Genomic DNA, 14,146 nt, shown 5'->3' with positions numbered 1-14,146 from the left:
ACTATATATATATATATATATATATATATATGAGTTAGATTGTAAAATTTCTTCTTTTTTCAGCCATTTAGTACGTTTTGAGATTCTAAAAAAGAATCCAATAATCACGATAAATGTTTCTTTTCTTGTAATTTTTTGGATAATTTATGAGTATATTATATGATACAATAGAAATTTTTATTAACAGCTATTAAATATATGTCAAATATCCATAAACATAGTAAAACTATCTACCACGGAGAGAAATCTTTTATTTTTATGATACGATTCAATCCATATTAATTCCACGTGTGACGTTGGGTTCACGGAAATAAGCCTATTTATCTAGTTAAGTATGTAGAAGCAATAAAACCAATTTTTACCAGGATGCGTTCGAACGCAAAGACCGCATTCGAACGCCTGCATTACTTTCGCATCGACAGAGAACGAAAATTTCGCGTTGGAACACAATCAGGCGTGTTCAAACGCATCGCGACGAAAGTGTGGGTTAAGTTAGGAATTGTTAGGGTTGTTTGGAGTGTTTTTATGTTAATTAAGGAGTTCTTAGGGTGAGCCTCTATATATATGTGGAGGCAACCCTAATTGAGATTATCTGGATTGGAATTGACTTTAGCCCCATCTCCTTCTCTCTTGATTCTAGTCATTGACGCTCTCTCCCACCTCCCTTTTTCCACTGCTCAAGTCTTTGATTGGCTTCTTCTAACTTATAACCTCCCTTTTCCACAACAACTTCTCCCCCTTTACACCACAACTAACCCTAGCATTCATATAGCTATTGGAAGGCTATCAAGCTGGGATCTAAGTTTCGGAACCGTTGCGGATCAGATCAGACTGGTTCGTAACATTTTATTTTTAATAAAGTCTCACCAATAAACACTTTACAAACATTTTATGAAAAATGATGATGTATCATTATCCTGTGTATTGATTATGCGCCAACTCATCGTCACATGCATCTGACGACTCTAATTACATTAAGTTAAATTTTGAAGTCATGTATTTACTTTTCAGCATGATCATAGTCGTTAGATATATATGATCGATGCGCAAACCAATCCTATAACGTCTTTTAAAAAGTCTAGATATATTAATCCACACTGAATCCCCGTCTATTTTATCCATCTCATTATCACACTTTTGATTTAGGGGATTGTTGACAAATAAGACCATCAAAGCCTACTAAGGAGGGTGGCTTTTTAAACACATTACACATATCATTCCCCCACTAAATCCAGCCTTTATTCCCTTCCCATTGTCATCACCCCCATATTTAAAGATATCCCTTTGAGGAACTTTCCATGGATAAAGTTGTATCATGTTCACTCTTGTTCATACTACAACCTAACCAAAGTTTTTGAGACAAGGACATGAAAACAAAAGGGGCCACATCTCGAAAAGGAAATCCTTGGATGGTAAAAATATTACCTCTTGAAATTTAGATTTTTATTCAATTTAAATTTAGGAGTTGAACCAATCATTTTGAGCACTGATCCACTCAGTGGTCAGTTCAGGTCTATGGCATGGACCTAAGCCCAGCTCAATTTGTGCAGGAGTCTAGGTCCACTTTAACTCTGACCCACTTGACCGAATTAGAACAAAGTAAATAAAGTTTTATTTAACAAAAATATATTCCACTTTTAATGCCTCAAAAAAGTATTTTAAGATAATTTTAGAGAGAATGTTCTATTACTTTTGAATCTAATAAATACTTATATGGTTGGATTGGAATGATAACAAATTGTTTTTGATTAAAAGAAGTTTTCTCCTAATCAAATGAAAGCTGAGGAATGTTGAAGTAATTGGATTTTACTGCTAGAAGTGCACCACCAGGCATAATGGGCACGCAAGCCATTCATAGGTATACTACTAAGATTCCAGAGAAAAGTTTCCCTGGTTGGAAAAGTAGATTCCAGAATGGAATGTGACTGGTGAGTGCAAGATGGACCCCTCTACAATCCCATCCCCATTCTTTGTGTTGCATTTCTTTTTTCTTTTCTTTTTTTATTCAATTTGTGTTGCATTTCTTGACAGGGTTGTAGGCTTTGTAGCAAAGTGTTGTGGATCCTATATATAGGTAGAGTTGTAGTTGTGTAAGGTTTTAAAACTTCTACTATAAACCAATTCTCTCAGGGAGATATATATATTTTTTAAACTCTAGATTATACCATGGGTTGTTTCCTTCCTTTGCTGGGCTTGCTTCTGCAGTTGTTCTTCTCTGTTCTTAGCCAAGTTACAGGTGTGCTTATTAGAAACTTTATTCCCTGTGATTGATTCTATATACAAGCATATTTTAACCTTAGAGTACAATATCTACAAATTTGATAAGAGGATTGTGCAATGTAAAGTAAATAGTTTGTTGCTCTAATCACTTAATGATAAACACAAAAAGGACTGTGCCTAGTGATACACACCATCTGTTATGTCCTTTCATGCCCTCTATGATGCTTATGGTTTGCTTGGTTTCCTAGTTGCTACCTTCTGGTAGAGTGGTAATGATCATCTTTGTGGAATGGCCCTTAATCGCCTTTGTTCCTTCGTGTAGACAAATAAATAAGTTTTTGTTTTTTTATTTTCGCCTAGAGATGGGGCTTCTGTCCATTTCATGTATGGATATTTTTAGGCTTGGGACATACTGTGACCTGCTTTGATTTGTCTTGCCTATTCTCTCCTTTTCGTCATCCACTGAGCACTAAGTTGTTTAGGCAAATGTTTACAGTGTGGTCTGCACCAAATAACTATTCGTCCTTTTTGTTTTGTTCCAAAGATCTTGATCCATATGGTTCTATTCCCATAATCTTAAATAGTTTAGATTTCTAATTTTCCTGCTAAGGATTGCTCACTAAATCTGCTACAATGGAAATAAAGAACCCAGAAAGACTTTCTGTTTAGAATAATGTCCAATGTCGTTCTTGAAATTTTTCTGCTTCCTTTTTATTTTGAATTTGTTCTAACTTTGTAGATATTTTATGGAACACCTAAATTAGTAGCTAGATTGGCGATACCCAAAACTATTGAATCTGAAACTCGACAGGACTGGTCAAGATTACATTCCAATCTTGATATCTGAAACCATAGGTATATGATTACATTACTGCCACTAATGAATATCATATTTGCTTCAAAAAAATTTAGGGATATCATTTCTTCAGGAGTTGGCATGAGTAGAAACTTAACCAATGGTAGATATAAGAAATTGATCTTCTCAACTAATTTAATTGACTATTGGCATCCTTGAACTTTTTTGGTCTAATTTTCTGAAGGAAGTTAACCATTATTTTATAGCATCATCCTTTATAGTTTATATGCCACATCTAGTTTGTGTCTCTCTTTCTCTAAAGCACTGTAATGGGCTGACTAATCTTCTGTTTCTGAATTAGATGTCATCTACTTTAGGTAACTAAATATTTGTATCACACTAAGTTAATATAATCTGACTTCAATGTGCAGATTTTGTAAGTATAGATTGTGGTGGATCAAGTAACTACACTGACCCAAGTACTGGTTTGATTTGGGTATCGGATGCTGGACTCATCAGACACGGTAAAGTGGCACAAGTAGGCGCCTCAAATGAAACTAGAATGCAGTATAGGTTTCACAGATACTTCCCTGCAGATAGCAAGAAATATTGTTATACTCTAAAAACAATAGAACGGACGCGATACATTGTCCGAGCGACATTTCTATATGGAGAATCTGACTCTGGCAACCCTTACCCAATGTTCCAACTATTTCTTGATAGCACTCAGTGGGCCACCATAACAGTTACTGATTCTTCCAGAGTAATTGTTGAGGAGATGATAATCAGGGCACCATCTGATTCTGTTCAAGTCTGTCTATGTTGTGCATCAACGAGTTATCCCTTCATATCAACTATTGAGTTGAGGCCATTGAACTTGTCAATGTATGCTACGAACTATGAAGATGATTTCTTCCTCAAAGTTGCAGCAAGAGTAAATTTTGGTGCTCTCAGTAGTGACCCCATTCGGTATGTGTAATTAAGCTAAATGAGCTAGAAGGTGCATTCTTTGCCTAATGTGCTGTAGGTCTTTTACTAATAATTATATGTCATGCATGTATGTTAGTTACTCCCTTAGAGCCTAAATTTTTTTATTAAATTCTACAGAAGTTGGAAAGTTTCTCTTGATCAAAAATAAATTATGGTCACTAATTCCTATATAAACTTCTTTAGGTATGAGTAAGCCTCAATTGATTTGTCATATGGCTTTGAGATGGAATGCTTAAATAAATACACAAAAATGTTTGAGTGTGATGGGCACATCTATATTCCACCAGAAATCAGTACGTAAGGTCCTAAATTTTCTTTTTCAATTGATCTTCAGTAGGCTCTCGCTGTAAGCACTACATATGCATATCTGCATAAGTCTTGCGCTTCCTTCTACCATTTCCATACATATGTATCTGCCATACATAATGGTATTTCTAGTCTTGGAATTTATCTTAGATTTTTGTTCTATAGTTGCATACTTGTGCACAGTTATAGCCTAGGTCAGTTATATTGTTAAAATTTCACTACTTAGTCTTTATACATATTCTTCAGCAATGTAACATATGAAGAAAATGTCGTCTGCAGAAAATTCTAACTAGTATATGTTTGTAGGGTTAAATGATAATACGCTTGAAGGTGAAGTATAACAATCTGTTATGATTGATGATTGATGTGCATGTGTGTGTATATATATTTGTTAAGTATATATGTATATATTAAGTATATACTATATACATATAATGCATATCAGATAACTATAGGCCCCCCTTTGATCTGTTATAAATTCTTCCATAACATTTGTAAGAACTTCCATTTGTATGACGGGACATCTTTCAATTATGTATCAGGTACCCAGATGACGCTTATGATCGTATATGGCAATCTGATTTAGATAGAAGGCAGAATTATCTTGTGGGGATGGCTCCTGGCACAGTAAGAATTAGTACCAGTAAGAACATAAAGGCAAACATCCGAGAATTTCCACCTGTTAAAGTCATGCAGACAGCTGTAGTTGGAACAAGGGGAATCCTCTCTTACAGGTTGAATCTAGAGGGCTTCCCTGCCAATGCTCGAGCTTATGCATATTTGGCTGAGATTGAGGATTTAGGTAAGAATGAGACCCGGAAATTTACCATGAGACAACCTTATGTGCCTGGCTATAATGACATTATAGTGAATATCAATGAGAATGCTAATGGAAGCTATGCCCTCTATGAACCAAGCTATATGAATGTATCATTGGATTTTGTACTATCATTCGAATTCTCCAAGACTCAGGACTCCACTCGTGGCCCACTTCTGAATGCAATTGAAATCAGCAAATATGTACAAATTATTCTGAGTACTGATATCAAAGATGGTAAGTATAAATCTCTCTTATTATTAGCTTCATGTAAATGATTATGGCAGTTTGAAAGTACTATACAGTTATTTACTTAAACTTTTAAACGTAAAGGAACTGGCTAGATCCGGAATTCTTTTCTTCTTTTCCTCTATTTGGTTATTTAGGTGAAGCTATTTATTTAAAAGGGAATCAATCTCTGATCAGAGTTAATTAATATATGACCGTTGTTGTTGGAAGCTGCTGTTTTGCATGCTTTCCAGGCAATGGCTTCTCAGGGAGAGTGGAGGAATGAAGATGGTGATCCTTGTACTCCGGCTCCTTGGGAATGGGTAAATTGCAGCCCTGACATGCCACCGAAGATTACAAAAATGTAAATTTTAGACCATTTATGTATGGAATTCAAAAAGGATCTTCTGAAAAGTTCTGCTGAATTATGAATTTGCCTACTTCTTCACAGATTTCTTTCCAGAAAGAATTTGAGTGGCACAATACCAGAGGCAATAAAGGAATTGAAGCAGTTAACTGAGTTGTATGTTCATCTACAATGTTATTACTGCTTTTTCCATCTTTTAATTCTGAACGTGGATGCCATAGGTAATGAACTACTGATGACTCAGGTGGCTTGATGGTAATTCATTGACTGGCCCCATTCCTGATATGAGCAGTTTGATGAGTTTAACTATTGTGTAAGTTCTACAAATAGAAGTAAATTAGAGAAAGGTAATACATGCACATTTATATTCCTCCACTATGACCCTTACTCTGGAAATCTACAGGCATCTGGAGAAAAACAAGCTGTCTGGTCAGTTGCCATCTTACTTTGCTGAATTGCCAAGATTAAGAGAATTGTATGTAATATTATGATATATATGAACCTTTCTCATGATACAATCTTTGTCAGTAGTATTAATTCATGAAATGCTAGATTTTCTATTTCCATCAACTTTTATGATTATACTATTTACATCAACCCCTTTGCCTGCTTTACTATGTTATTTAGCTTAATATGTTCTAGATATAATACACTTTCTAATGAACTTACTGTTGCAGGTATGTTCAAAACAACTGTTTAAGTGGGCACATACCTCCAGCTCTCTTAGATGGAAAGCTCATATTTAAGTGAGTATACAAGGAGTTGTTTAATTCTTTTACCCTCAAGTTTACACACTTATAGATTACTTTCAATGTCAATTTTCACATTTATTGTCCGGAAATTTTGTGAACTTCTTCGAAAGAATAATAGCCAGGTTCCTCATTCCCCTTAAAGTCTTATTTCACAAGGACAGAGAAAGAACTTAAATCTTGTTGTAGATCTTTTAGTGATTTAAATCATAGCAAGCTTTGAGTGTATCAATGCATGTCCTACCAACTACTGCTTTCCTTCTTTTCCTCATTCAAATCAAAAAACTTGACATTCAAACTATATGATTGATAGGCAAACTATTACATTAAGGAAGGGAGAAAAAAATTGTAAATAGACTTTATCAGTAACACATTTTCTGTTAGCTACATATCTCTTCACAGCCATGATTAATCACATAATCATCTAGAAACATGTCTTTGAAGCAAACTGAACTGTGATATTTTATCTTGTTCTCCCATTTTTCTGGAGTCTGTTGTAAAATGAAAAAAGAAGAAGAATATATTCAATTCAGGGACTCTAATGCGACTGTTTGAAATCGACATGCTAATCCTTGATACACACGCATTTCTGGCTCTCTCGTATCTCAACACATCATAAGATTAAATGTTTAACCATGTCCCATTCACTTTCAGCTACGATGGAAACAACAAATTAGAGACTAACAGCCAGCATCGGAGGAGTCTTACATTTGTACTTGTTATGGCCATTGGAGCATTTGCTGTTTTTGTACTACTGCTGCTTGGATTTTTATGGTTGCTACTGAGTCACCGAAGAAAGCCCTCAAATGGTAAGAATTATGATTATAAACTTTGAACCAATTACTGATCTCAGATGGACCACATATTTTGGCTAACTGTACCATTCAGGTAGTTCTTTGCGCATCATGTCTAAATATTCAATTCCCTTCTCCATCAAACGAGGTGCATCTTTGTTTATTGACGAAGGTAAAGAAGTAGGGTACTTGATCTCACTTGCTGAGATAGAAGAAGCAACACACAGCTTTTTTAAGAAAATTGGTCAAGGAAGTTTTGGACCAGTTTATTATGGAAAAATGAAGGATGGAGAAGAGGTGGCAGTTAAGGTATCAGCTGATCCATCTTGTCATGGAACACAGCAGTTCATCAATGAGGTATTTACTTTTCTGTTTGGTGTCATTTGCCTAAAGGTTTAAATTGAAGTTTATTTCTGAAAACTAACATGTTGCAATGAGTTTTTGTTAGAATATAAAGTACGAAAACAACCATTCTCTAACAGTTTAAACTTTTAGAGTAATTGGCAAGTAAATATAGTATTAGCATATCTACTATTTAAAAGATAAAATCTTCACCTATTTAATTTAAGTGTACTTTTTAGGCTTATCAAAATATCTTAAGCCCAGAAGTAAGGGAGAGTGTTTGAATAGAAAAAATAAAAACCACCATTTTCTACAACCTAATTTTTAGAGTAGTTAGTGAGTAAATATAGTATTAGAGAAAAGGATCCTAAGTTCGAATCATATCAGGCACATCTGTTGTTTAAAAGATAAAACCTCCACCAATTAAATTGAAGTCCACTTTTTAGGCTCTATCAAAATTTCTCAAGCCCAGAAATGAGGAGTGTTTGAATATAAAACATAAAAACCACTGTTCTCTAAATGTTTAAAGCTTTTAAGGTAGTTTGTGAGTTAACAAGAAAAACATTTAGCATTGAATCTTATAATTATTGATACCTGCATCTTTACTGAATGTGCTATATACATTATTCTAGTTTCGGCCATGTTGGCCATATCCACCAAATTGGGAAGGTTGTATTGGCTGGAATGAGGTTTTTTTAAATATTTGGGTTTGATCTATAATGGATCCGACATAAGGGACATCAGTAATTAGTATCTCCAACTGTCTTCTTTTCAAGTTTTAGCTTTTACTTTCTCTCTCTCACACACTCTCCTCTCATCACCTCACTTCATGGAGTTTTTCTTGCCAGCTCCTTCGACTACTTCGTGCTCTAGTGAACTTGGGGAGTAATTCTTCTCTCTTTGCTTTTTTTCTTTTCTCTCTCACTCTTTTGCTTATCACTCTTTCTCTCCCACTCTTTATCTCCTCTTTTCTTATGCTACAAAGCAATAGCGAAGAGATAGAAGATTTCTCTTCATCTTATTTCTGTAGCAGTAATTTTTAAATCCAGCACAGAATTAATCATGATTTTGAGTGAGTACTGTTTTTTAGTTTCATTTGTGAGTATTTTTTATTTTCGTCACATTTTCTAAACTTAAAAAATTTCTTGCATTTTAAAATCTTTTTTAGAATTTAATGTAATTGAAAAGTAGTCCGATACTAGATCTGCCAATAAGTATCATTTTTTTGGGCGACCAATCTCAATCCCTATTCCGATATTCGGAACCTTTATTATATGAATGGCTTAACCGCTTAAGTAAATTGGCTATTGGGACTTCTCAAATATTCCAGGCTATGGGAAATTCAAATAACAGCTTGGGCATGGTTTCTTTGTTGTGAAGTTAACACTGTAAAGTTCTCCTTGCAATAGATCAAAACAAACTGTAACCTCTCTAGAGTCCAGATTTATCGTGATGAATTATTCTCTCCTCTAATGCTGCAATAATGTGGCATAGTTTGCTTTCTTTACTCTTGATGCGCTCCTCAGATGTAGCTAGGTATCGATCATTTTGAAACACACACCTCCACCATAATTTGTCTAGTCCTTCTAGTCATGCCTCTTTTATAGAGGCTACAGATTTCCAAGAAGCTGTTTAACCTGCTATGTGCCGAAAGTGAAGAGTTAATACATGTTTCTTCATTTCTTTATGCTACAATCTGCTAAATTACTGCATTTGATTTCAAAGTTCTGTCTCCCTTTTTATGTGCAATCCTGTTTGCAAGTTTCTATGCTAAAGAGCCTGACCTATGCTAGGCACCTCTGCTTTCTTGGTTAACATGCTATAATAATTTTTTCCCTGACAGTGCTTGCTGCTTTCTTGGTAGGCACCTCTTCTTTCTTGGTTAACATGCCATGATTTCAGTGTAGTTCACGATTTCATTCATATGGTTGGATGCATAAGCAATAGGAAAAGCAATTATGCACGTACAAGAATATGATTTCTTTATATGCCTGACCACAGAATACTGAATTATTACAGTTTAAATTTTGATGTTATGCAAGTATGCAACAAATAGAGGAAATAAATGTATCACTTTTTTTAAACTTTATTAACTTTGTACTCGTTTGCAATATTAGGTTGCTCTTTTATCAAGGATTCATCACAAAAACTTGGTTCCATTAATTGGGTATTGTGAAGAAGGATCTCAACAAATCCTTGTTTATGAGTATATGCACAATGGCACCCTGCATAATCACTTACATGGTATGTTAATTATGTGATTTTTGAAGATCCTTAATTCAAGATAATTAACCTGTTCTGTTGGACTCAATTGTTTTATCTGGAAATCAGATTGTATTAAGAAGAAAAATTTGGACTGGCTATCTCGTCTGATAATTGCTGAAGATGCTGCAAAAGGTTTGCTATCAACTTTTGATTCATTATAATGTACAATTTCAGTCATCTGATGGGTGTATGTCATATCCTCTAGGCATTTCCTATTTGCATAATGGGTGCAATCCACCTATTATTCATCGAGATATAAAGACTAGCAATATTCTTCTTGACATCAGTATGAGGGCAAAGGTTTCAGATTTTGGTCTTTCCAGACAAATTGGTGAGAGTGTAACCCATATATCAAGCTTTGCTCGTGGAACAGTGGGTTACCTTGATCCTGAGTAAGCTCTCTTTTCCTGATTGTTATCGTACATCCAACCTTCCCTTCAGATGTTGCATAGTTATAGAGCATGTGAGATGGCCTTCTAAGATGAGTCAACATAATTTTCTCTACTATGCGATAAACTTCATTCTGTAAATGCTCCTGTCTGATTCAATTTGAAAGAACACTAGCTTTCTTAGAGGTCTATATGGATTGCTACCCAATATATGCACATTATTAGTCACAACTAAAGGACCAAGCATCCTGATTATCCTTCAACATGGAAAGAGTATAAATGGATGTGAATTATCATCTTTTTATGTACGAATTTGTTTAACTTTTTTGTGCAAAGAGAATGCAGCAGACAATATATTGCTATTTCTTTTTACATTTGTCAAATGACAAATTCTTTAAGCAGGTACTGCGCTAATCATCAATTTACAGATAAGAGTGATGTGTATAGCTTTGGCGTAGTTCTCTTAGAGCTCATCTCAGGAAGAAAGCCTATCTCAGTGGAAGATTATGGTTCTGAGCAGAATATTGTTCACTGGGTATGCATCTTCTTTACTTTGTTAATATTGGATATAGAGGAAATGAAGCACAATATCTTTCCATTTTTTATATAATAGAATCATGTGAAAGAAAAAGACTTTAACTGGAACGAGACAGATAGTACTTGATATCTATATGATATTTTGATGAAGGAGCAGAATATTTGTGAATTTTTATATAATGGAATTATGTGAAGTTTAATACTCCACCTTCTTGTACCATCGAATTAGTTAGTTCCTTTAGAATATATTATGTTTCAAATTCTAGGATCTCAGCAGTCAGGATATACCCCTTTAGTGAGCTTTTCTTGTGCCAGTATGCTTCATCATGCAGCATGTTGGTGATGTACATGTTAGTAAGATTAGGATGTGCCTATGCCACTGGCCAACAAATCGATCCATGATAGCCAAAGGGAATTTATCATGATCTGAATCTTTTTTAGCACCTAAGAAGAAAAATAAACCACCTCATTGGGGGAGTTGGGCGAGGAGCCATGATCTGGTAGAGTCGAAACATATAAATATATCCTTCTATCTATTGTTCTTTGTTTTCCAATTTACCAACAAATTTCCATACCTTCTAGTATATGAATCCATTTATGCCAATGCAAGTCTCTACCCATGCTTGTTTCTGAATCGATTCCTGTTTTTCTCTCTTGATCTTGCAGTTACTTAAACACATTAAACCAAGGTTATGTGATTTGCAAAGATTTTGACTTGATGTATACTTAATATGGATGATGAAGTAAGTTCTATTGCAGGCCAGGTCATTGATTCACAAAGGTGACATAACAAGCATCATAGATCCTTCCCTATTAGGTGCATTCAAAGTAGAATCTGTCTGGAGAATAGCTGAAATTGCAGTGCTTAGTGTTGAGCTGCATGGAATTCTAAGACCAAGTATGCAAGATGTAGAGCTGGCCATTCAAGATGCAATAAAGATTGAAAGGGGGGACAGGAGCATGCCTGAATCATCATCAAGTTCGTCTACCTTTGCTCCTTTCCGTGAGCAATTTTCAACTGAGACTCTTAAATTAGTAAGTTCTTCGTCACCATAAAGCTTCCCATCTCTTACCTGATTTTTGCATTGTCATGCAGTCTGGATAGCTCATATCCATCAGGTTGAGGAGTCATAGCTTCTAGTAAGAGTAAAAATTCTCTAATATCAGTGCCCTTAGTTTTCCAATTTTGACTATACTTGGCAAACCTTACCGATCTTGATAGAGAAAACTTTTCTCTGTAAGTCACGGTGTCATCAATTAAAGTCTGATGATTATTTTAAGTGGATCACATCTCGTGATTCTGATCTTTCACCAAATATTTAAACTAGACAGATTCAGCGAAACATTGACAAACTAGACAGCTTTCCCCTTTTTCTTATGTTTGATCACAATTGATACCTCAAAATTAGTACAAGGGCATTATATCTCATTTAAAACATTGAAGATTTGGGTTTTTTTTGTCGAAACTAAATTTGTAATTCTTCGTCCTTCAGTTTGAATCTCCCATCTTAATGCTACTCTCACCGGTCAATAAACAATTCTTTTATCAAACTCCTTTCCTAGTTTACAGGACTGGCGTGATACTGCTCTTGTTTGGTATCATTACCAAATTGTGATACTCTTTGGGGAATTCTTCCTTGATTTGTAGGTGCCTGATGACCTGATAGCCGCCGCGACAGAAGCACGTTAAAAATGTGCAACCAGATGTTATGAGCTAAAAGCTAGAGTTGGGTCTTCTATTTAGAAGATTGTTATGAATATCCAGTCGCATACTGCTGTTGGATCGAGTTCCAAATCAAGACTCTATTTACAGTTGCCAGCCTGAGCTGATCGCCCTTCGACCTTCTTTGTTATCTGAGATTAAGGTTCACCTCAATTTCGCAATCAGACATGCTATACTGTTGAAACTCAATATGTGCATAGCAATAAGTGCTGCTCAAATTAAGCACCAAAAACAAAAAAAAAGAACAGGTAGTAGTAGAATTGAAAAGATAAATTAGTCTTTTCTCTATTTATTTCAATGATACATAGAGCTATTTTGCCATCTTCTCTTCTATCGATGATGACAGGATTATTGTGTGTGACAATTTACAATGTTTAATGTCCAAGCCAAGAGAAGAAACAACAGACAGGACTTCAAATTAGCATCAAGAGATGAGAAATGGTGTGATCTTCTCCTTTTATTTGCTCAAGAGAACTCTCAAATTTCCTGCAGTACAAGCCAATCATCTTCATCTGTATACTCCCATGCAATGCCAACCTTGTAGAAGTTCATGTCATCATCTTCATCATCACTGTCCTCCATAGTCTGCTCATCTTCCTCTGCAGGTTTCATGAGTTGTTCTTCAGATTCCACCTCTGATTCTTGAAAGATTTCTTCATTGGAAAAACTATCTGGCTCCATGGACTGCCCTCCATATTCAATGTCGTGATCATTGTCGTCCTCCTCCTCGCCGTCGTCGTCGGCATCATCATACCGACAATTGCCTGACAGCATACTTCCCTCATCAACCACCCTCCATGAAACCAACCGATGATTCAACGCGACATCGCAGGACTTCAGCTTGTATTCACCCTTGGCCTTGTCCCTAGACTTAGACACAGGGTGGTAGTGGCACGATCTACACCTCGCCTTCCGACATTTTCCGGTAAATTTTGAACTGTTCGTCGGCTTCAACAGAAGCTGCGGTTGGAGTACTCCGGTCGCCGGAGAAGATTCCAGGTCTTTAGCAGGCTTATAATTGGCTCTTGCATGAAACAAAGACCGTCGACGTCGGACGTCGACGCCTTTGTCCATGCCATGCTTCCACCCTTCTCTCTTCATCTCCGTTGCTAAGAATTTTCAGATCAAGAAGGTGGAACAAGTAGGCAATTAAAAGTCAAAAGCTTCCATATACGCCAATGATACCCTGTGAGAAGGTTAAACAAGCTATTAGAATACTTCCATGAAACATGCCAAGCTTTAATATATATATATATATATATATATATATATATATATATATATATATATGCATACAAAATTTTGGTACTTGCAAGAGAAGGAATTAAAACAAGTTAATTTGAGTAATTTCATTAAATAGGGCCATTAAATTCTACTTTTGCTAACTTGCAGAATTGGACTTGTTTGGCGTACAATAATATATATATAGAGTTTGTTATCATCTCTTATACGTAAGGGGAAGGGAAAAAAAATGTTATACATGCGTGTGAGCAAGCTCTTCGTTCATAGAATTATTATCCCTTTATTTGCAAAATGAGTGATAATTGGCGGTTAGGAGTGAAAACGGATCGGATAGTACTTAATTCATATCCGAATTCATATTTTTAGTTCGGATATGAATAT

General features: G+C 35.5%; 2 protein-coding genes across 5 annotated transcripts; one reads left to right on the top strand and one right to left on the bottom strand.

Annotated features, from left to right (window-relative positions):
• Window positions 1-2,036: 2,036 nt before the first annotated feature.
• On the top strand, window positions 2,037-13,025 carry LOC140780086 (probable LRR receptor-like serine/threonine-protein kinase At1g67720). Of its 4 annotated transcripts, XR_012107452.1 has the most exons (17): window positions 2,040-2,236; window positions 3,448-3,985; window positions 4,855-5,366; window positions 5,589-5,721; window positions 5,809-5,880; window positions 5,969-6,037; window positions 6,128-6,199; window positions 6,402-6,470; window positions 7,128-7,282; window positions 7,362-7,624; window positions 9,727-9,853; window positions 9,941-10,006; window positions 10,080-10,266; window positions 10,663-10,798; window positions 11,560-11,835; window positions 12,449-12,771; window positions 12,870-13,025. XR_012107452.1 is itself a non-coding variant. In XM_073125411.1 (16 exons), the coding sequence occupies exons 1-16, from the start codon at window positions 2,167-2,169 to the stop codon at window positions 12,379-12,381; spliced, it is 2,763 nt and encodes a 920-aa protein (XP_072981512.1). In that variant the 5' UTR covers window positions 2,037-2,166; the 3' UTR covers window positions 12,382-12,504. The 4 variants fall into 4 exon arrangements, 3 of the variants coding, with proteins under 3 accessions (XP_072981512.1, XP_072981510.1, XP_072981511.1); XM_073125411.1 differs by lacking the exon at window positions 12,870-13,025 and having other exon boundaries at window positions 2,037-2,236; window positions 12,364-12,504; XM_073125409.1 differs by lacking the exon at window positions 12,870-13,025 and having other exon boundaries at window positions 12,449-12,844.
• On the bottom strand, window positions 12,780-13,773 carry LOC140780087 (uncharacterized). Its single transcript, XM_073125413.1, has one exon. The coding sequence runs from the start codon at window positions 13,622-13,624 to the stop codon at window positions 13,001-13,003; it is 624 nt and encodes a 207-aa protein (XP_072981514.1). The 5' UTR covers window positions 13,625-13,773; the 3' UTR covers window positions 12,780-13,000.
• Between the last annotated feature and the right edge of the window lie 373 nt (window positions 13,774-14,146).

This window comes from Typha angustifolia, chromosome 3 (assembly GCF_048772165.1).
Source record: "Typha angustifolia cultivar Huaian chromosome 3, ASM4877216v1, whole genome shotgun sequence".
Lineage (NCBI taxonomy): Eukaryota > Viridiplantae > Streptophyta > Magnoliopsida > Poales > Typhaceae > Typha > Typha angustifolia.
The sequence above is the reverse complement of the archived record's forward strand: the minus strand, read 5'-3'. Positions and strand labels throughout refer to the sequence as shown.

Excerpts from the sequence above, each read along its gene's own strand:
- LOC140780086 (XM_073125409.1), top strand. The coding sequence starts at position 2,167 with ATGGGTTGTTTCCTTCCTTTGCTGGGCTTGCTTCTGCAGTTGTTCTTC. Across the intron at positions 7,283-7,361 it reads CCGAAGAAAGCCCTCAAATG|GTAGTTCTTTGCGCATCATG; the intron begins GTAAGAATTATG and ends TGTACCATTCAG. Across the intron at positions 10,799-11,559 it reads AGCAGAATATTGTTCACTGG|GCCAGGTCATTGATTCACAA; the intron begins GTATGCATCTTC and ends GTTCTATTGCAG.
- LOC140780087 (XM_073125413.1), bottom strand. The coding sequence starts at position 13,624 with ATGAAGAGAGAAGGGTGGAAGCATGGCATGGACAAAGGCGTCGACGTC.